This window comes from Bacillus rossius, chromosome 1 (genome assembly GCF_032445375.1).
Source record: "Bacillus rossius redtenbacheri isolate Brsri chromosome 1, Brsri_v3, whole genome shotgun sequence".
In the NCBI taxonomy this organism is placed as follows: Eukaryota; Metazoa; Arthropoda; class Insecta; order Phasmatodea; family Bacillidae; genus Bacillus; species Bacillus rossius.
The window spans coordinates 43560115-43586487 of record NC_086330.1 but is presented as its reverse complement, the minus strand read 5'-3'; the positions used below and the strand labels follow the sequence as shown (position 1 = coordinate 43586487).

Genomic DNA, 26373 nt, shown 5'->3' with positions numbered 1-26373 from the left:
TATTACGCAACCTCTCATGGCAAAGGAGTGTGTGATGGAGTAGCAGGTACAGTTAAGAGACTTGCAGCCAAGGCCAGTCTTCAAAATCCAACAGACAACCACATATTGACACCATTTCAACTTTTTCAGTGGGGAATAAGAAACATACCCTCAGTGACTTTTTTCTATGTGGCAAAAGAGGAGTATGTTGAAGAAGAAAAATTGCTGAAAATTTGATTTGAAGAATCAACAGCTGTAGTAGGAACTCAAAAATTCCATGCATATATTCCTCTTACAACAGATACACTTGAGGCAAAAATCTATTCATATTCTGACAAATCTGAAGTGCACAAAGTTCAAATTAGTCCTGTTGTTGAAGATGTACCATTTGAAGAGAGAGTAGGTTTTGTTGCATGCACCTATGATAAACAATGGTGGATGGCATGTGTTCTTTCAAAAAATGAAGTTGAAGAAGAAGTTACTGTTTCTTTTCTTCATCCAAGTGGTCCTTCGTTTTCATTTATGTACCCAAGGAGAGCAGACATTTTGACGGTACCGAAAAACTATATTATTTGTAAAATTAATCCAATAACAGCCACAGGTAGAACTTACAGTGTACCTCAACAGGAGATGACTACAGCTTCACAAATTCTGTCCAAAAAGATAAATCTCTTATACTAATAATTCAAGAACAGTAACCAAAGTATTGTCTAAGTGATGATGATGATGATGATGACTATAACTGACTGAAGGCCATCGGTCAGGAACTCCAACCACTGAGCCAAGAAGTCTGACTATGTGACAAGACAAATTTTGTGAGATGTAACCATATATTATTTAAGTTTATTAGTAAAGTAATTATTTATTTATAATTTAAGTGATTTTCTTTGTTACAAAAGTTTACATACATTGACACAGACAAAAATATTTTTTAGTAAGATAGCATTGGAATACCATGTTCAAATTTGGTATATAGGTAGTCAATAAAAGTATGAATAAAATAAATTTTTTTCAAAAAAATTGAAAATTCCGTTTTTGAGTTTCATAAAAACTTTTTTTTCAAACTTTTGAAGTAAAAAAAGATTTAATGTAACCATGTTGAGTTATATATTTTATGAAATGCCATACAAAACTAAACAAAATGCCACAAATTTCAGTATTCTAAGTTTAACAGTTCTCTAACTAGAACAGTTTAAAGATTTCCTTGTGCTGCAGAATTTACAATTTTTTTGGAATTTCATAAATTCATAACTCAAAAACAAACATTCCAAAAAAATTACAATTTCGCAATAGTCATCTACTTAGGTAATACTAACACTGTGCCTAAAATAAAGGAAATGCTAAGACGTAATTTTTTTTCCATTGGTTGAATTGACATGGATTGTCCCTTATTAGAATGTTAAACCAGACTTGTATGAGTTTAGTTTGTACTCCGTTTAATTTATAACAGTAAAAAAATATTAATGAAAGCCCTTTATCATTTTTGCAGGATCATGGCACCAACATCATTGGCAAGTAGAGTTGCTAAATTTCAGGAGAAATTAAAGGCTGAAAATCCTGAAAAGTGAAAAAAGAGCTACTTAATAAATACAGAGACAGAAATCGTGTTGCTAGGCAACAAGAAAAGGAAAAATGTGCCAAAAATGAAAAATTGCTAAAGAAAAAGAAGGGAAATGACCCGAAACAGGATAAAAAAAATGGCGCAAAGAGCAAGCCTCTGAAAAAAAAAAAATCAATTGAGCCACAACAGTAATGTTACTGATAGCGATTATTGGTTCCTATGCATCCACAAGTATTCTTCGAAAATCAGTCTTTAAAGCAAAAAAGAAATCTTCCACATAGTCCTCAAAAGAAGAGAGCAGTTGTCCGGGAGCTTGTAAAGGAAACTTATAATAGTTCTTCAGAACTTTATACTGTGACAAAACTGTCAAAAACTCGTTTACTTCCTAAAGATATTGCTGAAAAAGTGATAGATTTTCTAGAAACAGATGAAATTAGTTGGCAAGCGCCATCAAAAAGGAACTACGCATCAATGAAGGATAAAAATACTGGCCAGAAGACTCAAAAGCAAAAGTGCTTTTTAGTCATGACCATTTCAGAAGCCCATAAACTTTTTATGGATAAACACCAGATTGAGATATCTCTGTCAAAGTTTCATGAGTTACGACCAAAGTATATAATTCCTGTAGGTAATAGGATAATACACCTCATAACGTGTGTGTATGTATGCAACATGCTAACTTTAAATTTTTGAGTGATGCTATTTCTCCTAAGTGTGATATTTTGGGGTCTTCTGTGACCCATAAAACATTGCTAGAAGAAATGTGCTGTGATATAGGAAGTGCATGTTGTATGTCGAATAACTGTGAAACATGTTATCGTGATATAAAAGTTCTTTTAAAAACTGACTGTGATCTTCTTAGCAAGTGAAATAGATGGAATGTAAAAAGTGTGATGGTTGGTTACACGTAAACGAGAACACTGGATCTCTTGAACTAGTAAGAAAAATTAACTTGGTTCTTCCTAGCTTCAAAAGTCACACGTTTGTGAAGAAAAAACAAGCCAAATTTTTTGAAGAAAGAAAAATGAACTTGAAGAAGGGTAAAGCAGTGATTCAGGTAGATTATGTTGAGAACTATAGTTCAGTAAATAATCCTCACACCACTTAAAATACAAAGTTAGAAACCTCAATCATAACTGGTTTCTCATAGTTATTTAAGTATTTCATAATAGAATTAATATCTCATTTAAGACTTTTAAAAATTAAAGGTAAAAACAAACCAAAATGTAACATCCGTAACATACAGAATGGCTGTTAACCAAATACACAGAAGAGATTCAGGCAATCCATTTCGGAGGTTTGCGTCAACAGATAAGTCTGTACACAGTTGTAACTTACACGAAAGAGGAGGCATCAGAAGAAATAAAGACTACATGCTATTGTTCTATGTCACAAAATTGTTGTTGAAAGTACGATGTCACTTATTACTTAAAGTAAATTTAATTGTTGTCAAAGAACTAAAGAAGCTCTAGTTTTACATTAAAACAAAGAATATAGCTAACATAAAAATAATACTCTAATTGTAAGTTGAGTACAATGTTTAATAAAAGTAAATTTTAATAATTGTGTAATGACATTAAATCTTTCCTCTGATCATAAAGTATCTACCCTGCCTTATGTATTTACCCTGGCTTTATAAAAAATAACTAAAAATGTATAAATTGACTTGCCCTTCTGTAAATGTAAAAGGGATTAAAGTCATAATATCCGTTTTAAATTTTTAAAAAAATCCAAATTTTATCCTTGGCCGCACCCCCTATGTACTTTGGACAGCCTATCGTAGAATTACTAGTATATTTCTCAGAAAAGTTTAATTCAGAAAATTTTGAAAAAATTAAAAATGACAGATTGTAAAAGTTTGTCATTATGTTTGACATTATGTCGTTCAGCCAACCTGATATTTGCTGTGACTTACTTTAATCATTTTCAAATGCGTTATGGGACAGTACTTTGAAAATGTTTGAAACAAGTTTTAAGATACTTAAAGGGTACTGATAACTTAACTTTAAGATTTACAAAGTCTAATCAGTAAAACAGCCTTCTCTAATGCGATTTTGCTAATAATGTAATGGATAGAAAAAGTATGATTTATTATTAAATTAAATTGTAATCTTGTATATTGGAAATCAAAGAAGCTATAAGTAGTGACATTGTCTAGCACTGAAAGTGAATGTTTCTCTGTCTGTGTGCAGAACAGTGTGTTTATATTTAAAGCAATTGATAGCGAGTTTAGACATACAACTGGCTGGTCCTATATTGGTTTGTGAAGACAACCAATCATGTATTAGAATGGCTTAAATGCTTGAAACCAAGTAAGGTAGTTGTACCCATAGCTGACAGTGATCCAAAGGCTGACAGGCTACCCTTTAAATCTATACAATAAGCTCCAAAGTCATGATACGACACTTATCTAAAATCACCCTGGTAGTGTAATCTATGGTCTATCTACAGCTATGATCAGTTTTTTGAAAGCACCCAATGGAAAGAAAATGGCTGCCGAATACCAACAGTGTGCAGCATCATTCTTCATTTAGCTGAATTCTGCTAAGTGGCTTAGTAGCATGTATGTCAGGTTTAGGGGTATGTCAGGTAAACAGCCTATAAATGTTCTTTAATACCCATAGAAAATTCATATGATTAGCAATTATTGTCCAACATTTCATTTTAAAACTTATATTTTGATAAAATATATACTAAATACCTTTTTTCTTCAATTATTGTTGCAGAAAGATTGTTGATTTTCTACTCATCAGTATGCCTTTGCCCAAGGAGAAGAAGATTCTTAAGTAGTATACTCCACAGCAAATGAGAGATGCCATTATTGATGTTCAAAGACGAACACCTGTTTCTACAGCAGCTAGAGCTTTTCAAGTACCAAGAATCACTTAGCTTTATAAAACAAATGGCAAATATCCTCAGGAATGCAAAATGGGCCCTGCAACTAATTTGACACAAGCAGAATAAAACTTACTTGTTCAGTGGATGTTTCATTTAGCGAAGACAGGATTCCCATGTACCAAAGTTCAATTGCTAGATAGTGTAAAGATTCTCATGAAAGAATTTAAACGACCTAACAATTTTAGTAATAATCATCCAGGTTGCAAATGGTATCACAGTTTTTTGAAACGCCACCCTGAGGTTGCAGAAAGAATTTCACAAAACTTAACTTCTGTTAGAAAAACTTTAACGGAAAAAAAACATAAGGGACTGGTTTTCAAAAGTATGGTCTTTTCTTGTTTCTGAAAATAAAACAGACATAATCAAGGATCCAACAAAAGTATTTAATGCTGATGAGACAGCATTTTTCTTATGTCCAAAGAGCAACAAAGTGCTTGTACGATGTGGAGACCGATCTATAGTTTTGTTAATAACGATGAAAAAGAGTGTTTGACAACATTAATTACGGGTAATGCTGACGGAAAATTAGCATCCCAATGGTCATTTACTCCTATCAACGTATTCCTTCTAGCATCGCTAGAGGTATTGGTCGGTCTGATTCCGGGTGGATGAGTGGTGAAACTTTTTATGAATATGTGAGTAACATATTTCATCCCTGGCTTCTTGAAAATGGTATAATTCTTCCTGTGTTGCTCTTTGTTGATGGTCACTCTTCATTTTTAACAATGAGTTTAAGTAATTTTTGTTCTGAGAATGAAATTGTGCTTGTTGCTTTATATCCTAATGTGACCAACATTCTGCAGCCAATGGTTGTAGCTGTATTTCATCCTCTCAAAATAGGTTCGAAAAAAGGTGTGCAACAATGGAGACTGGATCACAATGGTCAAAAATTAAAACGAGAAGATTTTGCTCCTCTCCTCAGCAAAGTAATAACAGAATCTGTCTCAGTAAAACCGTTCAGAATGGTTTCAAAGCGTGTGGATTGTATCAATTTGATCCTGAAGCAGAGGATTACGTAAGAGTTATAAGACACAAATCAAATTCACAAAATATTGAAGATCAGGCTACAGCCCATAAGCCAAGTGCTGAAATGCTATAAAAACACTTAACTTTCATTGAGGACAAAATTGGACCATGCAAATTGGCATTATTCAATGAAACAGGGACAATTTGGTCAGGTGACATTGAAGATAAGAATCTATTTCAGTTCTGGCTCTCAGTGAAGATTGAAGTAGATGGTGCGCAGATAGCAGCAGATCCCCAAATTGCAGACATGTGTTTACACCAAGCTGAGGAAAATACATCAGATGTACCCACTGCAATACACCAGTCTGATGAACAGTCAAATAGAAACAGTCAACTGAAGCTAGCACATCACAACTACCAGATGAACTGTTAAACCAAAACAAGAATGAAACACCAGATAAAATTAAATGCACACCATTGAAGCCAATTGCAAAACCACTGCAAGCAAGCAATGAAGCATGTATTTCAGCAGCACTAAGTGTACCTTCACCTTTTAAAAGAGCGCTGTTTTGGCCGGACATGCCAAAGTCAACAAAACCAAGGCGAACAAAAGAAAAAATTCCATCTGTTGCCACTTCAGAACACTGGAGAAACTATCATGAGAAAAAGCAAGAACAGAAAGCATTGAAAGAAAGAGAAAATGAAGAAAGAAAACATAAGAGAGAAGAGAAAAATAAATTAAAAGTGTCACAGAAAAGGCAGAAACAGATCATTTTTGAGTCTAGTGAGTCTTCAGAATAATCCATTGATGATCCCCTAGAAACTGGAACTGGTGATGAGTTAGGTGATCAGCCAACAAAAACTGCACTGAAAACCAATGACTACGTTATTGTTCGATATGAAGGAGAATACTTCCCAGGTATTATACTGGATACGACACCAATAGCAGCACATGTCAGAGTTATGAAAATGGGTGGACCAAATGGTTGGAAGTGGCCGGACAAGGAAGATAAACTGTGGTATGATCTGGATAATGTGGTTGAACACATCAAACTGCCAGTGCCGAGCAACAGCAAAGATGTATATATTTGCACAGAAATGTCAAGACACAGAATGTCTGTGTAAACAGTAAAATCATTTTTAAGGCTATGTTTAATGTATTAATTATTCATATTTGGTCAGAATAGTTTTCAATCAAGTGTGAAGACTTGCTTTATGATATTTTAAAATATGAAAGCTGTCTCAATAATCTTGTGGCAGTGGACTTGACAAGTCTGTCATTGGTACATTTGTGTGTCAGTCTATGGAGCATATTTGAATTTGCCATGTCAGCTATTGGAACATAAGGTAACATGTAAAGGAGATCATAAGATAAAAACTTTGGTGATAGTAATGTTTGTGATAATTTTTCCTGCTATAAAAACCACCTTTACCTATGTAAATAAAACAGATATTTACATAAAATATTTTCAGCAATTTCAAATTTTAAAAATTTGACAAAACATGTCTAATACTGTCAGCTACTGGTACAACTACCTTAACATAAACATATTTTGTCTTTGGTTTATTCTGACATTTAATGTATTCTTAGTGTTTTATTGTCAGTTACCAAGTGTTAAATATTAAATAAACTAAATATAACACACTAATTTGTTCCTAATTTTATTTTACTAATTTCAGCGTAATATGTGATATTTGTTTTCACAAATAAAATTTTAAAACTGTACTTAAAAACACTTACATAGTCAAGTGTAAATAAATGACCAAGAGGCCTAAACATCTCGACCAAGTAGTGAAACAACTGCTGTTTTGTGGCTACTTTCAAAGCTCTATTTAAACATGTAGGCTACAGTTTACTTATAACTAAAACATAATATTTACTTAAAGAGTGCAACAGTTTTTTACAGGTGGATATGTGCTCGCAGTTTTGGTGCAACTTGATTTGAGTCACATTTTTTGACAACTTTACGGTGACAAGATATATACAAAATAAAAATATCTGTGCTGCAAACAAGATATCTGTAATATAATGATTTCTCAACCATCTGTTTTGTCATTGTTTTTAGGGCCCATTCTTTTGCAGGTTAAAGTAGAATACAGTTCATTAAATTAAAAGTTGTTTACTCATTGTTTATAATATTTTTTTTAATGTTTCCATGCCACAAGTACCACAGGTGCATTTGTATGATTTTGCTTTTAAAAAAAAAAGTCATTATTTCTAGCATTCTTAAACTGGGTTTGTAAGAAATACAAGAAACAAAAAAGTTCATTAATAACATTTAATAATAGATGTTTGCAAACTACGCAAGATGCAAAAATGCAATGAAAGCACCTGCCAACTTTCAGGGTTTTGACTTGCGTTTCCGCCGCACGTATTTGAAGTGAAGGGTTCCAAAAACTTTTATGACTAACCTGACTAAAAGGCCATGAAAATTGATTTTTATTATATACATCATGTTTGTTTTAACTTGTGAAAAATTTCACACAACAAAAGAAAATAACACATTTAAAAAAATTTATTAATTATGAGTATATTTTCACAATTAAGTTATAGGGTTGGTGATGTTTTGCTATTTTTATGCTATATAAATAACCATGATTTTCTTGCAATGGTTGGGAGTTGCATTCCTTGTGTTGTTTATAATACCGGCCTTACTTTGAAGTTATCAATTTTTAGCTTTGGAGACCATATTGCAAAATATTTTTCAGCATAGTATAGTAATTAATATCACGAGATGACCATGAAACAATGGTGAGGGTTGCCAAAACAATCTTTTTGTTAAAAAATGAAAATTTATAAAGTATCTAACTTTAAAAAAAATTGCATTTTATTCATAGAACAGTAAAACATACTCAAAATTAATATCCACACACTAAACTGCTACACTATGTTACAAATAACTTCAGAAAAAAGTGATTATAGGTTGTTACGTTGCCTGCACAGGTCCGCAACAATGGTTATCTAAAGAAAATAAAAACACTAATAATAATAGTTAGATTTGCAACTTTTTTATCTTCCTTTCTATGTGATTCACTTTAATGCCGAAATTGTACTATAAAAACCAATTCATCAAAAAATAAAAATGTTTACAGCAAAAATGACGAAATCAAAAACCTATATGGTAAGTAAAGTAACAAAATTATAACCACAAATGCTGTAAAATTTTATTTAGTTGGAAAATTTACCTTCTGCAAAAGCCGCTCTCTCTAAATTTACCTTGAAACAATTTTCGCCCCACAAATTTAAGACTTCATAGCCCTCCCACTTTAAATTTTTGGAATCCAGAGGTGATTAAACAATGCTGTTTTGTGAGATATTCATGCAATATTAGCAGTATCCAAAAATACAAATTTTCAGTTTTTTTTCTGGATAAGCCACTACTTTCAACATTCATCACCATTCAGAAGCATGTCATGTGACAATGAGTCACATGACAGCATTATTTACACAAATATCAAAACTGTTTAACATATCACACTTTGCTCTAGTAATGATGTGGTTTAAGAAACTAATGTTCTTAAAGCACGACTTTTCAGTGATGTAATAAAATTTCGAAAATACATTTTTCAAACACTATAAATGTTCCAATAGTTCCCTTACAACAGGATTTCTATAACCTTACTGGTTTCTGAGAAATCACTGTTAATAGGTTACATTACAATACCTGTGCACTGACGCAGCCAGCACAATTTTTACGTTTCTCGTATGGTGTATGGGTAAATCCATATCAAATATCCCAATTTTAATTTTTCAGGTTGCTTGACCATTTTAAAAAAAAAAAGTTGGTTTACGGACAATAATTTTACGTGATAATGTCCTTTATAAACAGTTGACAAAACAGTTCACATGTAGGTTGTGTGCTGCCGTCTCTTTTCTACTCGGACGCATCGGCCGATGGAGTGGAAGAGAGATAGATGCATCACAAGCCGAACGCTTAGGCCGATCGTGCCTCTCGATCGCTTGTTCCACGCTCTCGCTTGCACGCTCAGCTCAGGCGAAACGTGACAAGGAGTTATGCTTTTTCGTGCGTGCAGCCGGCGTTCATAGATTTATAAGATGTTATCACGTCAAAATAGTTTTTTGTGTGTGGCTTCACTGGCATATAATAAGTTCAAAAAAACAATAATAAAATTTTATCATACTTGGTTTATTAATCGTTGCTAGATTTACATGATAGGATGCGGCAGTTTTGACGTTTGCAAGCCTTGGGGAGAACTCCAATAAATTTTTATTGGCTGCTTCCAGAATTATGAATTGAATAGCACTGTACTGAGCGTGCTCTGAAATAACTTTATTTGTAGTAAAAATATTTTTTTTTTTAATTTAGGATATTTGGGTACAAATATGTATAGTCAAAACTTGGGTCAAAAATACGAGATTGAGTGGTGTGTAGTGAAGGGAAGGCTTCAAGTCTCAGAGTTGAAATTCACACAGGGATATCAGTAGTATTTGTATACCAAAAATGAAACCTGAGAAATATTTCCTCTTGTCACTATGAGCTCGTCAACTTCTCACTTTTTGCATTTTTTACAAATTTTACAACTAAATATCTCTGGTGGGTAAACTGATAAAAATTTGGAATTATTCTAGATTAAGTAGCTACTATATGATAGTAAACTCCTGTAAAAATTTGGACTTTGAGATTTATCTGTGAGTGCATAAAAATAACAAGATTAAATGTGGTAATTATGCACATTAAATAACTATAACATGCTTGCATACAGATACACTATGTTTCATATGACATATTTACAATACATGTACTTTAAAATCTTAAGTGTTTAAAACTTGCCAAAGATTAGCATGCATGACTGTTAAGCAACACAGCAATTTCATCACAAAGAATGTTAGAAATGTTGTGTGTACGTCCCGTGATTGTTGTAAATTCCTGTGGTGTAAGTTTCCTCAGAATTCTGTTAAATGGCACCCAGGTAGAATCATTTACACGTTTCTTGAATGATGTACTGGGTCCAGCTGGATGGTAAATTTTTACATGGATATCCATGTTATCTTTAAAAGATTTGCGCAATGGGAGTGCATGACTTGATGTAAGTTTTTGGACGTACGCCATTGCTAAGAACTTTTTCTGTTGAAGAAAAACTAATAAATAAAATAAATAAATATACCCAAAAAACACACAAAATTAAGCAAACAATTGCTGTTGTCAACAAGGATATGAACACCACAAAATATTCCTGTTTCGGAATATTTTGTGGTGTTCATATCCTTGTTGACAACAGCAATTGTTTGCTTAATTTTGTGTTTTTTTTTGTCTTTTTTGGGTATATTTATTTATTTTGTTTATTAGTTTTTCTTCAACAGAAAAAGTTCTTAGCAATGGCGTACGTCCAAAAACTTACATCAAGTCATGGATATCCATATTTTCATTGATGTCATCAACTTCAGCCAACCACCATCGTATATACATGCAACTATATCTGTTATGTCCACATTCAAGGGAGTTGTTTTGCTGACTTGAAAGTCTTCAAAATTGTCTGCATTTTGAGTAACATAACACCTTACAGTGCTCTCATTTACAGGCACAAACCTATGGAAGCTTCTTATTCCAGTAACTCGCTTGCAGTTTTCATATCTCTGTTCCAGCATTGTGGTATGATTGTAGATCTCTGTGCTTGTCACATATATGTAAGAAATACCACAGTTATTTGAGTGCTGCAATACTGAAACATTTCTTAAGGAGTAAGTATCTCATTATTTGCTGTTCTTTGAAGACTTGCTCATGAAACTTGTCATTTTATAGTGCCACCAACTCCATCACAGGCATTCTTACCGTGTGAAGAACCAAAAAAGTTCCATTCACATTGCAGGTCAAAATCTTTTTTTTTTAATGATTGCAGACATTCATTAAATTCTTTTTGTTCTTGTATTGGCTGGAAGCCCCATCAGAAAATACAGAATTTTGTTGATTGCAGGTTTAGTTTCAGTAATATGTTTTAAAAGATGTAAATGTAGATTTACACTCCCTTCTTGGTTCCTTACCATTAAGAGAAATATTAGATGCATTATTTGTACACAATTGTTACAAAAATACAATTAATTGTAACTATTTTCTTCACAACACTGGAATTAGAATAACTACTTTCAATAGTCGTAATCAATCTTTAATTTGTACGTTAAGTAAAACAAATGATCTATTAAACAGAATAACTAAAAATTACAATAAATATGCAAGGTTATTTCCTGAATTAGATAGCAAAATAAAATTTAAAAAAATACAACTATTCCTAACTTAATTTTTTTTCTTTCTTGTCGTTAATAATCATATTGTTTCAAGTTAGTTTTTTTTTGTGTTATTCTTATTTTCTACATTATAAAATTTACAAATAAATTATTTACTAATTGTTAAATGTTGCATGTTGTGTGTATCGTTTTGTTTTGTTGTCTTGTTTTGTTCTGTCTGTATGTATCTGTGTTGTTTGTATCGTGCCTACCACCCAAGGCCATAAGCTGTAGGTAGGCATGCAACAAATATTAAATAAATAAATAAATCTTGAAATGTGTGAACTGCCAATGTGTTATGTTCCAAACTGTCACTGATAATGCAAACACTTTTGTGTTGAATATTTTCTCCGTTCTTGTAGTAATAGACAAATGGATGTAGAGTGGCCTGGGTTTTTGCCCAATGAGCAGATTGGATTTCATCTTGAATTACAAACGAGTAATTTTCAGCAAAATCAGCTAAGACCAGGCACTCGTATTCAGTGAAATTCATCTTTCTTTCTTTCAAGAACTGAGATTGAGTTTTGCTAATATAATGATGTTTTTTCAAAGAAACTAACTTTCCTGACAGATCTTCCATGAATTCATCTCTTGGCTTCACAGTTGTGACCATTTCTGCTTTATCAACAGTAACCCACTGTTTGTAGACAATATTGTCAAGCAAAGAATCAGTTTCTTTAAGCTCAGCAAACAACTCTAGGAAAACTTCTTTTCCTGGGCATTGTTGGCATTCACCCATCATACACGAGTGGTTCTTTGAATCACACACTATCATATTGAGCAATTCTTTGTAGTCTACATTCAGTCGGGCTACATCAACTATTAGTTTAACATTTTGATGGTAAAGACACAAACATACTGTGTGTGTGTACCTGACGAACCTGCTAAAATGCACCACTTTGGTCTAAGCTCACTAAATTTAGACCTACCTATCTTAAATTCTGGATAATCATTCTTAAACTGTAGATAAAGTTCATTTAGGTTGTTCAAAAAGAGTCTTTTTTTGTTTGTGAACTTTTTCTCCATTGATTTTCACAGCTACAAAATCTTTTTTTCCAGAACAAATAGGTACAACTATTTTCATCATCTTCATAAAACCTTTCGTCTTTTGCAATGCCATCAATAATTCCAACACCTTTCTTTTTTCCTAGGTGAGGTAAAATTCTTTGTTTTTTCATTAACTTTCTAGTTGTTTTCACAATACTCTCTGTAAGTTAAAATTTGTTCATTATTTTCTCGCAAGATCAGGAGGTAGGAAGAAGACTGATGATTTTTACTGTGTCTTCTTTGTTAGCTGTAAGAGTTTTAGCTTTCAAATTTTCATTTAACTCATTATATTCAGATGATGAAGATACTTGACAACTGTCATCTTGAATAACTGTATCATTTTCTACAAAACATAATCTCAACTTCTTCTTTACTTCTTCTGATACGCTCTGTGCTTTTGAACAGATTGCTAGATTCATTTTGTCAGAACTAAGTTTTCTGATCTTAGGAAGTACTTGGCAAAAGTTACAAAATATTGAAAGCAGAGTCTAGTTTCTCTACAACTTCTGTGATGTTAAAAAATTCATCGCCCTCTTCTTCATCATTTGCATTTTGTTTGGTAACAAATATCTTACTGTAGCATGTAGGGCACCGAGATTTTCCAGGCACAAGACATAACCTCAAATTTACATCTTGAAAAATATGCTTCAACTTAATTTCCCTGAGTTCTTTTGATATCACCTTCTTGTGAACTTGCATCGGGTCACAACAAACACGACCGAAAATATGAATATATTTTGCACAGAAACTTGATCTCATGATATTTAAAACTGTCAAAATATCCTTATTCACTCTCAACTGCAACAGATTTTTATCTTCCTCACTGAACTCACTTATCAATTTCATTTTCATAGGCACATTACCATAAATATTCTTGTGACATTGTTCTGAAATATTGAACAGATACCCTCAATACTGATCTGTAAACTGTAAACAATAACAATAAGACAAAATATCCAAAGATAACACGATGACTAATTAATGTGCAGTGCTCCTTGTAGTACAGATTAATAGTGCATTATAATTGTAATATTCAAAAGGTGCTGAAAATATGAATTTTAATTATTTATGTGAAATTGGTTAGGAAAATTGATGTTTTTAATGGGTATGTTGTGGGTAGTATGAGTATTAAAGGCAAAATGTCAAACATTAAAATATTTTTTTCTTTGCTCACAGTGCAGTCTCAAAGTCCAAATTTGTACAGAAGTTTACTATCAAATAGGACTTCAATCTAGCATAATCCCAAATTTTTATTAGTTTGCCCACCAGAGATATTTAGGTTTAAAATTTGTAAAAAATACAAAATGTGAGAAGTTGACGAGCTCATAGAAACAAAAGGAAATATTTCTCAGGTTTCATTTTGGTATACAAAAACTACTGGTAGAGAGAAATTCCCTGTGTAAATTTCAACTCTGAGACTTGAAGCCTTCCTTTAACTACACACCACTGAATCTTGTATTTTTGACCCAAATTTTGACTATATTTGTACCCAACTTTCGTAAATAAAATAAAAAATTTACTACAAATAAAGATACTTCAGAGCATGCTCAGTACAGTGCTATTTAATTCATAATTCTGGAAGCAGCCAATAAAAATTTATTGGAGTTCCCCCAAAGGCTTGCTAACGTCAAAACTGCTGCACCCAATCTTGTAGGTAAATCTAGCAACCATTAATAAACATAGCATGATTTTTTTATGTTATTAGGGTTTTGAACTTATTACATGCTAGGGATGTCACAAACACAAAATTATCTTTTTCTGAAATGGTCAAGAAACCTGTGCTGGGATACTTGATATTGATTGACCTGTATATGATTTGGAGAATTTTAGTTAAATTGTAAAAATGGTTGATTAAATTAGGTTAGCCACATTAAAAATACTTCAAAACAATGTGGACAGTTGGTTTGGTTAGTATAGCTACATAAAAAATACTGTTAAATCATGTGAATGGTTGGTTAGGTCTTGATAGCTATATCTTATATTGATAATTCCTAAGCAACCACTGAAAATATATTTCACAGTATTTTTAATGTAGCTATACTAACCCAACCTACCGGGTAAAATGTTTTAAGTATTTTTATGTAGCTAACCTAACGTAATTGACCATTCACACAATTTTTAATTTTCCACTCCCATTGGAGTTGTTTGTTACTATGTCACTCAAAATACTACTTTCAATGCAAATGTAAAAAAAAAAAAAAAAAATTCCATAATGATTGCAAAACAATTGTCATATTAACAACTTTGATTATCAAAATAATACTTCTCTTTATTAAATTTCTACAGACCCAAAAGGAACAGTATAAAATGGCCATGGCCGTTTTAATGCACATGCATTGTAATTGTAAGCTATAAACTGTGATTTCTAAGAAAACAGTAGGAATTCAGAAAATCTATTTTTAGGGTAAATACAGGAATGTCTCTAGTGTTCAAAAAAAATATTTTCAGAATTTTATTATTCCTTCACATAAAAGCTGCACTGTAAGAATGTTACCAAAAATAAACGCTGTAAATAGCCTATTACATCCCGAACACATGAGTTTTAAGTGAAACGAATCATTTTTGTAAAACTGAATAGTAATTGACATGTAATACATATTTATTTTTATAAGTATAAAAAAATGTATAATATTTAAAAAAGTTTTATTCTCATTTTTAAGTTATACATGTAAAATAAAAATATTTTTGAATTCGGAGTTATATTGCTATTCTAATTTCTTACTGCTATTTGTTTTCCATAAATATTATATTGGGAGTAGTTAACGGAACGTGATAACATAACAATATTTATGACATTATCAACATGGCATCGCTTAAGTTATTACTACCCCTACATTTTACAGAACAAGGGAAGAAATAAGGGAGTTTTAAGCAAAGGAAAATTGGAATGCTTGTTTTGCAAAAAATACATTTCTTAACAAAATTACCAATAACAAAACAGTATCATATTAAATAATTGAGTTTTACCTATTCTATAATCACACCAGGTTCAGTATATTTTGTGATAATACCACTTCTTTGTATTTAATATTAATTTTATTTCATTTTCTATTTATATGTCTCAGGTATTGTAAAGGATACTAGACCCCTAGATACCTTAGGTAAGTGCACCAGTGGTCGTCAAGGTACAAATAACGCATAAACCATAGATTTGTTAAACTGTTTACGTAAATTTTAAAGTTGAATATTCTGTGAATAATTTCAAGCCTTCCTTAACCCGTATACACGTCAGAGGTGAAATTTGGTTGGGTAGTTTCGGAACTACAAACTTTTTAAAAAGTAATGTTTTTGTACCAGTAGTCTTCACTACCGAAACTGTGTTGATCCAATGTTCATCATGCATACGCACCAGAAGTCATCACTTTTTATAAAATTAATATGATATCTTAACAATTGTGTTATTCTATCAGTAATTCAAAGGAAGCATTGACAAAGTAAATAATAATGAATCATAAAATAAAGTGTACAAACTGTATAAATACAAATATTTTAAAGCACATCACCAATAACTGCTCATATCACAGATACGTGTAACAAATTTCATAGAATAGAGCCAAATCATAGAAAAGAAAGTACTTTAGTTTTGATATCCTTTTCGACTTCAAGAGTTGCAAGTTACAATGTTTAAATTCTGTAATAATTTCAATTTATAAATAGGGTAAATGACAAAAAAAAAAAAGATTTCCATAAGAATACACAAGCTTATTTTATTTTGCGACCAATTCGTGCAGACTTAGCATGTAGAAGTCAGAATAAGCATCAAAATATATAAAATACATTTCAAATTGACGATATCACAATTAATATAATACGTAACCATTAACTGAAATGTTGAATTTAAAAAGGAAAGTCATTCCACAATGAAACACACATTACTTAGTGGAAATATGTTGATAAGTACTACAAATGAAACAATAAATTTGCTAAGTGAAATATCCAAATACACATTCTCATGAACAGCAGAAATATAATATACAAAAACAAACTGGAATAAGATGAATGTGAAAAGTTTATAAACTACAAATGACATAAAAATATATACATTTATATGTGAAATTATTCTGGCAAAAACTTTTTAAAAAATTGGTAAGAGAAATTTTTTAATTTCACACTCCACAAAAATTAGCAACTAGTATTCTTACTGTTCAAAGACATCAAATGGGCCTTTAAAATGTATCGCACTCTGGCAACAGCAACATTCATTGAAGGCATTGGAAGAATCCCTTCTACCTGACTCCTAGTTACAAAAGAAATATCTTCGTCTTTGGTGGTGAAAACCTTTTTAGTTTTGTCCACACATCGCATCCCCAAAAGTTTCAAGTCTTCCCCTTATGCTTCTTGAATGATGCAAACATACCGGTACTTGGTGGTTGCACGTTTACCTCCCAAAAATGTCACAAGTGCAAAACTTCCAGGAAGAGCATGATCTTCAGACATACTTTCGAGTTCCACAACATCTTCCTTTTCACATTCGTCGTTCCATTCATCTGATGACTCTAAAGGCACTGGATTATCATCTTCTGATGATGTATCATCTTGGGTGAATTTTGCCAGAAACTTGGCTTTCAGTTGTTCTTTTTCAACTTTTTTCTTGTTCCTTTCCATTTTCCGTTTAGCCTTTTTTTGTTCCTCTTCTTGCTTTTTTTTTTTCTTTCTGGGAAAAATATTATTGATATTCTTTCGAGCTTACAGCAGCTGGCACTTTTTCCTTAGGAGTTCTTATGCATTTTTTGAGGTTTTGAGGTCCGGGCCAAAACAAAGCTCTCTTGAAAGGTGATGGGATAATTTTTCCAGATGGAGTTCTGCAAATGACTTTTTGAGTACAGGAAGCTAGTGAAATTTCCATAACACTTCCAGTATTAGTAGATGGTTTTTCTGTTGTAGAAGGCACACATGGATTATTAAGTTGCAGAACTGGAAGGACTGCACTTCCACTTGTAGAAGGTAAGGCACAGGATACTGAAGGTAAGGCACTGGACACTGAAGGCAAGGCACTGGACACTGAAGGCAAGGCACTGGACACTGAAGGCAAGGCACTGGACACTGAAGGCAAGGCACTGGACACTGAAGGCAAGGCACTGGACACTGAAGGCAAGGCACTGGACACTGAAGGCAAGGCACTGGACACTGAAGGCAAGGCACTGGACACTGAAGGCAAGGCACTGGACACTGAAGGCAAGGCACTGGACACTGAAGGCAAGGCACTGGACACTGAAGGCAAGGCACTGGACACTGAAGGCAAGGCACTGGACACTGAAGGCAAGGCACTGGACACTGAAGGCAAGGCACTGGACACTGAAGGCAAGGCACTGGACACTGAAGGCAAGGCACTGGACACTGAAGGCAAGGCACTGGACACTGAAGGCAAGGCACTGGACACTGAAGACAAGGCACTGGACACTGAAGACAAGGCACTGGACACTGAAGGCAAGGCACTGGACACTGAAGGCAAGGCACTGGACACTGAAGGCAAGGCACTGGACACTGGAGGTGAGGCACTGGACATTGTAGGCAAGGCATCAGTTACTGAAGGTAAGGCATCAGATGTGGTAGGTAAAACATGTAGTGGTGCTATCAGCTGAACTTGTGGAGCAGAATCTGATGAGGAAGTTGCAGACGTGGCACCAATACCAGGTTGTGTGGTCTCGAAATTTTTTACATATTTCCAAAACTCGAAGAGAGATGCGTCTCTTATATCTCCATTCCAAACATCTCCAGCAATGATGAATAGGTTTAGCTTTTCCTCACCTAAAAATGTATCCAATTTGTGAGATGCCAGTGGTGTCAAATGGAACTTGCACAGATGTTGGGCTCATTTCTCCTGGTACAGTGGAGGATTTTGCAACAATTTTGGTTGCATCAACTGCTGATGGATCCCATGGGTGTAATCCACATTTGCGGAATGCATTTTGAAGATGTTCAGGACGAACTGAATCAGTGATTGCTGTGTCCAGTATTTTCACGAAATCCTTCTTTTTCAAAGTTGTGTCTTTACCATCTTAAACTTGCTGCAATCTCCATTCATGTACTGGCTTTTTCCATCCATTCTTGAGTTGTCTGAAGACCCCAACATCTATTGGCTGAAGCATGTGGGTGGCATTGGGTAACAAAGCAACAAGTATAATCCCATTTTCATCACAGAATTGACTTGTGTGCAATGTTAAGTGCGATGCATGCCCATCAACAAACAGAAGCACAGGAAGAAGAATGTTCATCTCAACCAGCCAAGGATGGAAGATATTTGCCAAAAACTCATAAAATACCTCCTCTGTCATCCATCATTTTCCTATGCCCCACTGTGCTGGCATGGATACAACAATGTCTTGAGGTAGACGCTCGTATTTAAAGCAAACCAGTGGGGGACATAATCTCCCAGCAGCATTACCTGTTACCAGCACTGTCAGGCACTCCTTTTCATCTGAGTTCGCCTTCTGGTACACACTTTTGTCACCTCTACATGCAAGAACTTTGCTGCCTTTCGGGTTAAGAAACACAGCAGTCTCGTCTATATTGAAGATCCTCTCTGGGTTGGACAGAACTGCATCTAACTCATTGTCCTTCAAATATTTGCTTACCTCTTCAAACCAAGATGCCACTCTTTCTTGTCTAACTGCTGCACGGCTGGCAGTCAAATTCTGAGGTGTCATTAAAGTGTCGGGTTTCTCCGTAGAAATGACTAGCATTTTCGCCCTGGACGACCATTTTTAAATGGAATTCCCTGTTCACTTCTTTTGTCAAATGCTGAACACTATTCTGAAACCTTCTATTGTAATAGGAAAACCGGTCTCCCATACCATAACTGCCCATTTCAACCAACATACTTTCTTCTTCTTTTGATAAGGCAAGAATTTGGACCCATTTTCCTACCAGCTGGAGTTTTTCCTTTCACTTTATCCGAAAGCATGTTCCTTGGTACACCATTCCTCTCAGCTGCTTTCTTTATGCTCAAGCCAGCATTAACATCAGCAATAGCTGCTGTCATAGCAGATTCTTCATAAGCAAGAATTTGTTTCAACATTTTTGCTGAAAAATAAAGACATAATTATTTTATTGCATATTATGATGAAATAAAATTAAGTAAAAGTTAATTTTATACTAAGCAATTTATTATTTGTTTGCATGAAATCCTTCAGACCAATACCTATTAGAAATAAAACTTTGGCCCAACAATCACACTTAAATATTAGCTGTATTTTAATATTTAACTTCACTAAATTGTCAGGCCAAAAATATATTTTCGTTCACCCTAATATTTGGATATCTTTTATTTATTGCAAATTTCAAAGAGAGAATGCAAGAACGAAAATGGGAATTTCTTTCTTCCAGTTGTTGTAGTCGTTAATTGCAAGTTCCAGAAGTCGTCATGTAGTGAACCAAAGCTCGTCATGGGTGACGACTATTGGACCTGATACTCGTATTACATTTTTGCTTGGATTAGACAATGTGTAGTCTTTAAATACATTTAACTTTGTCATATGAAGATATAGTTAATAATACTTAATATTCACCAGTGCTCGTCACTTCGACGAACACTGGTAAATCTTCATAATCTGCGACCCAGTCGTCGTCACCCACAGTATAACAAACCTTGAATGACAATTTTTATAAAACGACACTTTAAACCTTTCATTAAATGTTCTTAGAATGCCAAACTCACAAAATTGTAATAAAACATTAAGTAAATAATATACATGATTTTAAATACACTTACCTCCTTTCCTAAATGCATTAAGTAATTTGTCTCGCAGCACAGAAACTACACATTCGCTGGAATATTTCCCGCCTAAATGTATAGATAGGTGTGTTCCGAAATTGATTGGGTGCGTTCATGACAACAACGTCTGTGTGTTCATGACAACAACGTCTGAAGAAATTGTCATAGAGTTGAGGCAGTAGAATATTAATTATATTTCTTAATATCTATATAAATAAATAAAAGTGACGTGCACTGGAGCAGTGACGAGAACTGGTGCATTTACCTTATTATAGTATAGAACACAATACCAATAATATATTACATGTCATAATGTAATATTATTTCCTTGAGGAGTATTTTTTGTGCAAAACAAGCATATAGATAATCCTCTTTCAGAATGCCTGATTCCCACAATAATACGTAAGAAAAACAAGTCATAATTACTTCAGGACAGTCTTGTTGACAGCTTTATCAATATCTCTAATCATATCACAATTTTCAATATTGTTCAATATTCTTGAATAATCACTTAAAATGGAAAACAAATAGACATTAACATACAGACATTAAAGTTCCTGTCTTTTTGAAAACTGTCATGGCTACACTATATTCCTAAGGCTTTCTGGAGAACAACAGAATTAAGTTGCAGCAAGTATCAAGAAAACAGTAGGGTTGCGGTGATGACAGAATCTGGGCAATCGCTCACGTGGAAAACAGTCTCAGCTATGCTATTAAAGCACAACACTTATTTTTATCACTATATTTACATTAAAGGTTATAATATACAATAATTATACACCAACAGTTAGTCCAAAAATACAATTTTTACATGTCGCTACCCTAACCTAATTTTTACTTAAAATGGTTACTACAGGGGGCCCACTAATTCAAATGCAATGCACTTACATGGAATGATTATCAAACATGTTAGAAAGTTATTAAATGCAGTTTGGAAATTTAAAAAAAACTGTGGAAACTGGTAGTTTTCAACAATTACGAGGTATGTACATTAAGGGGCCCGCCTCGTCAGGGGTGTATGTGTGTTAGTGAGGCGGGATGATAAGCGCAACGCTCGCTGGTGCTTCCAGCGCGGTATCGCCTCTAAGCGAAAGTCTCTGAACTGGCGTGCATTCGTCTCGTCGTCACAGGATAAATGTGAAATTTGAGCGGTGACCGTAACATTATATGGCGGAGAAATGAAGATAAAGGTATTATGCAAGCCCCTTAAGTGCTTTCAAGAATCTGTACTGATTGTTTTATGCCTAAAAATTACTCTGAAAACACGCGTTTTAGGCATTTTAACGCTTCTAAAAATACAGTTTAAAAACTTAATCCGAAATTAAAAGTACTTTTCGGTCCTCAGCGAACTCTTACATGCTATTCGTAAATAGGCCCCACTCGGATATCTTAAGTAGTTTTGAAATTGCGTTGTTTTTCCTGAAGCTCTGCACACCGTATGTGTGCCCAGGTAGGCGGGCCCCTTAAGCTTTAAAATCCCCAATAACTTCCATTTAAAACTCCACAAAAGATTTTGGATTTTTTTTTTAAGTTCCGGTCTAAAATTTTATTGACAGCAGGGTCATAAGACATAACACACAAAAAAGGGATTTTTTAGATGTAATTAACCATGACCAATTATAGGCAACCATCCCAGTATTATTCAGGAGTAATTTTGGGAAACCACGGAAAACCCAAAATTGGGATGGCCAGACCATGATTCAAACTCAGAACCTCTTAAGAGCCAAGTGTCTAAACCCATTGCAACATTTACGATTCACAGAAATTCTACACAAAACAACACCTATGTCGTAAGCACTTCATGTTGACTAGGTAGGTACATTGTTGACCTACCAAAAGCTTATTTCAATCAAAATAAGCCCATTTGTGCTTCTTTAACTTATGTAATTTTATTTACTAATATGGGTTTTGGAATAAACATTTTGTTATTCAATGTTGTAAGACAGTTTTTTAAAAGTATATTTTAGTGCATTAATGTTTTAGAGTATCACTTTAAATTGTAGCATATTTTGGACATGTAATCTGAGAATATGTAAATGACAGGTTCCAAAACCTCTACTTACATATTATTTGGCTCAATTCTATTTGGTGTTAACGGCCAAATGCGGAAGCTTATTATGTGTGGAAAAGAATGACGCTATGGAAGTTGGCCAATACTAATAAATTGAATGGTGGAATGAAGGAAAATATATATTAATTAGTGTTGGCAACCGCAAAAGACAAAATAGAACCATAGAGAGAAAAAAGTTGAATGATAGTGTGAGTTTTGGAGTGATAGTAGCGGTCGGTTATACGAGGAGTGAATTAATAAGTTGAATTGAATATTAATATAAATTTAATAAATAAGTACACAATAAGCATTAAGTAGGTAATAAGAAATTTATTGAATATGTGGGGTAATGAGTGTAGTAGTCACGAGAGAAGAGGAAACTCATGTTAATTTATATTGAAATAATATAACAGTACAGTGTACAGAGATAATGTGTGGTTGTGATTGTAGTACCTACCTAGTGACCAAGGAAGTGACAATTTGTGTTTCATGATAACAAATAAATTACAAGAATGGCAAAATAGTGTAAATTAATAATCTACAAGAGAAATAGTGTCAGAAAATGATTATTACCTTAATGCTGAGAAAGGGTAGTGGTTTTTTATGGCTTTTAAATGTTTGTGAGTTGTAATTTTTTGTGAATTTCTTTTGATGCGTTAGGTGAGAGGTGTTATGTGTTTAATTTTCTTTGGTTAGGTAAATCAAAAAAGTCATTAGGTAAAGTAAAAATGACTCATTTTCCTGTAAGTTTGTAGTGCAATCGGTTGAAGCGATAATCACAAAGTGAAAGGTTTGGTGAACATAGATTGGCTAGTAAAAAGTTTTCACATATTTTATTTTAGTAAATTATAGGGAGGATATTATAAAGGAGAATAAAATTCTACAAGGTCTAGTTTGTTTTTATTATAGCAGTATTTCATTTGTATAAATTAAGAATTTTAGTGATTCAAAATAGCAGTCCATCTGGTCTAGTCTCTTTGCGATCAAGGATTTAAATTACTAAAAATAAAATTCTAGAAAACATTTTGATCGGTATCCGTAGTAGAAAACAGTCCCACCAGGTCTATACTATTTTGTGATACCGCAGTATCACAAAATAGACTAGAGTGGTGAGATTATAGTCTAGTTTACAATACCGAAAAAGTATAATAGGGAAAAAATTAAATACACGGAAAAAAAAAAATTTTTATTGTCCCCTGCCCAAAAACCCCACATTCCTGCTAAAGAAGGGGTGGTAATGATGTATGTGATGACATCTTGGTGACGTATTAAGAATTTTTTTGTATCGTAAAATACAATAATCCACATTGTTTTCCTGTAAATGTATTGATCTACTTTAGTGTAATTAGATTTTAGCATGTTTTGAAAATGTAAACTGTTAAGTAATATGTAAATGACATGTCCCACAACCTTAAGGTTTCAACCAAAAACAAGGCTCAATGGAATGTAAATAAAATAAATAATTGGACCTGAAAAAACTTCTAAATAAATTTGCAATTACATATATAGGCAACCTTTCAACAGCAACAAAGTCTATTTTTTTATTTTTAAAAAAGTATAATTCTAATATCATGAGACCTGCCTACCACTTAAAAAAACAACTTATCAATAAGAATGTGTCATAAACTACATATGTTATTTTCAAACAAAATTTTTCAATTTTTGAATTTTGAAGTCCTAATAAAAATTATGTTGAACATGTCTCAGGTACACAACCATTCTTCATTGTTAAATATGTACATAAAAATGTGAGCCTATATGGTGATGTTATAATTAAGTCTTATACTATGAAAATTGTATTATTCAACTCAATGATCATAAAATGTGTATTTAAGGCTGATAGGCACTTGATGCCTCTCAGAAAAACACCAGCTGTTGACGAATTACCGTGGTGCGTTATTTAACCTAACAATCATTTTGTATACAGCAATGAAGCTAAGTAACGAAAATAACCAATAAGGTTAAATTCGTCAAAAAAAAAAGTAAATAAAAACACGTGTCATAATAACCGTCGATAAATAATTTCATACAGCGCTTTCTACTAGGCAGTATCGAATTTCTTTAAATTCTTGGACCACCTACCTGTGTGTGTTTTTGTTGCATTAGTGTTACCCGATAAGGCGGCAACCGAGGGTAACGCCATTATACTTCACGTAGCGAGAGCCATATAATAGCTTAACTTGTAACCGCCTGAAATTTACGCACAATTCACACGAAAATATGTATCACACTACATTTCATTTACTAAGAACACCTACACTTAAGTTAGAATGCCACAGTAAAGTTCCACTGAAGTCAGTTTTTTTTATACGCGTCAAACATTTCTTCACTTCGGTTTGAAAGCTGAAGGGAAATGCTCCTCGTAGCCTCGCATACAGGGTCCCCATTTTCTCAAAACCCGTTTTTCTTCACCTGTGACTCATATTCACCAAATGGCAGTTACTACGACCTATCCACCAATCACAGCTTGCCATGTGGGTACAACAAAAAGACAACATAGTCAACCTATGACGTCACGCTATTTAACTGACACCCCGTGCGAGGCTACACCTAAATTCCCAAGGTCTTCCATGATATACCAAAGGTCGCATTTTCCACTGCAGTTTTCCAGCCCATCTAAAACTTTTACAGCGCCAGTTTACTAAGAATTTTCCGTCCATGCGATAATTATTAAAAAGATAAGATAATGTACTGGTGACTGAAATAATACATTTGAGTGTATGTAACAAAAGAGTAGCAAGTAAAATATTCAAACTGTCTTTGCACAAATTTGTGATTTTTCTAGAACATAGGTCTGTTAAAGATAACTTGATACAACACCAAGGCTGTCATATTTTACACTTAATAATATAGGTACTGACATTATAAATATAAACTATACAATGTACTGTCAAACATAACCTTTAATGTGTATTAAAATTTCAGTCTGCATAATGGTGAGAAACATAATTTTTTGTTTAAAAAAAAGTTATTTTACAACACTGCATTTAATTTCAGCAAAACGGTTTTTATTTTTTATATTTTGATTGGTAGTTAATTTTTTTTTTCTGAGCCAAAAGATCTAACAAATATTTTAATTGTCCATACAAAATCTAAACTTAAATGCAGTTGATCTTAAATAACTCTATTATTATATTATTTGACTATGAATACTACCCATCTACATCCGCGCTGGACCGGGACTACTTTCTTGGCACTTGATATCTTGGTTAGACTTTACCTGTGCGGACCAGAACGGCTGAGCCGATAGCACCAGCGTGAACGATCGCTTGACGTTGGGAGAAGAAGTGCGTAAGTACCCTTACTTTTCCTCTGTTTTAAGTTAACCATTCTCAAAATAAACCGTTATTACATTATCTTATCGCATCAAATGCCTAAAATACATGCGTGTATTACATATTTCAGTCACAACATTAATGCATTTATTTGCATATTCTGTTTGTTGCGTCTAAATGTACAGAAATACTTCTGAATAGAATGTAAGCGTACTAAAATATTTTATGAAAATATGGCCAAGACTTAATTCATACCTTTATTATGTAGACACTGTGCAGTTATATCTTAAGAGGTGTAGTTTATGTATTTGAAAAATGTTGAGTGTTTCTTAATCTTGTATTTTTAATTTTTGTAAATAGTAATGCATATGTGTATATGTAAATTATGTGATTATTGACTTATTCTATGTGCCATAGTGTTCGACTCCAAGTGGGATCCACAAAACAAAATTAATAAAGAAATAAAAATACTTATAACTGACGGCCTTTCACATAGGTCGGGTGACGGCATAACAGGCCTACGATGAGATGAAATTTAAAATTTTAGATTTTTGCTTCATTTAAATTTTAATCAATATGGATAATGAGAGTGCTTAAAATATTTAAGTGTTACGTATGTTAACACCAGGTAGCAGTTAAAAT

General features: G+C 33.3%; 1 protein-coding gene across 3 annotated transcripts in view; it reads right to left on the bottom strand.

Moving 5' to 3' along the window:
- The window catches only part of LOC134535320 (uncharacterized), a 93892-nt gene extending 68972 nt beyond the window's left edge, over nt 1-24920 (bottom strand). For 2 of the 3 annotated variants that reach the window (XR_010075609.1, XM_063374398.1), the window contains exon 1: nt 24539-24918. Coding sequence is in view for 2 of the 3 variants with exons in the window: in XM_063374398.1 (XP_063230468.1) it covers nt 24539-24599 (61 nt within the window). In the remaining variant the exon portion in view is untranslated. Of the gene's footprint in view, nt 1-24538 lie in introns of all 3 variants that reach the window. The other variant, XM_063374390.1, reaches the window with a different exon arrangement.
- Nucleotides 24921-26373: the final 1453 nt, after the last annotated feature.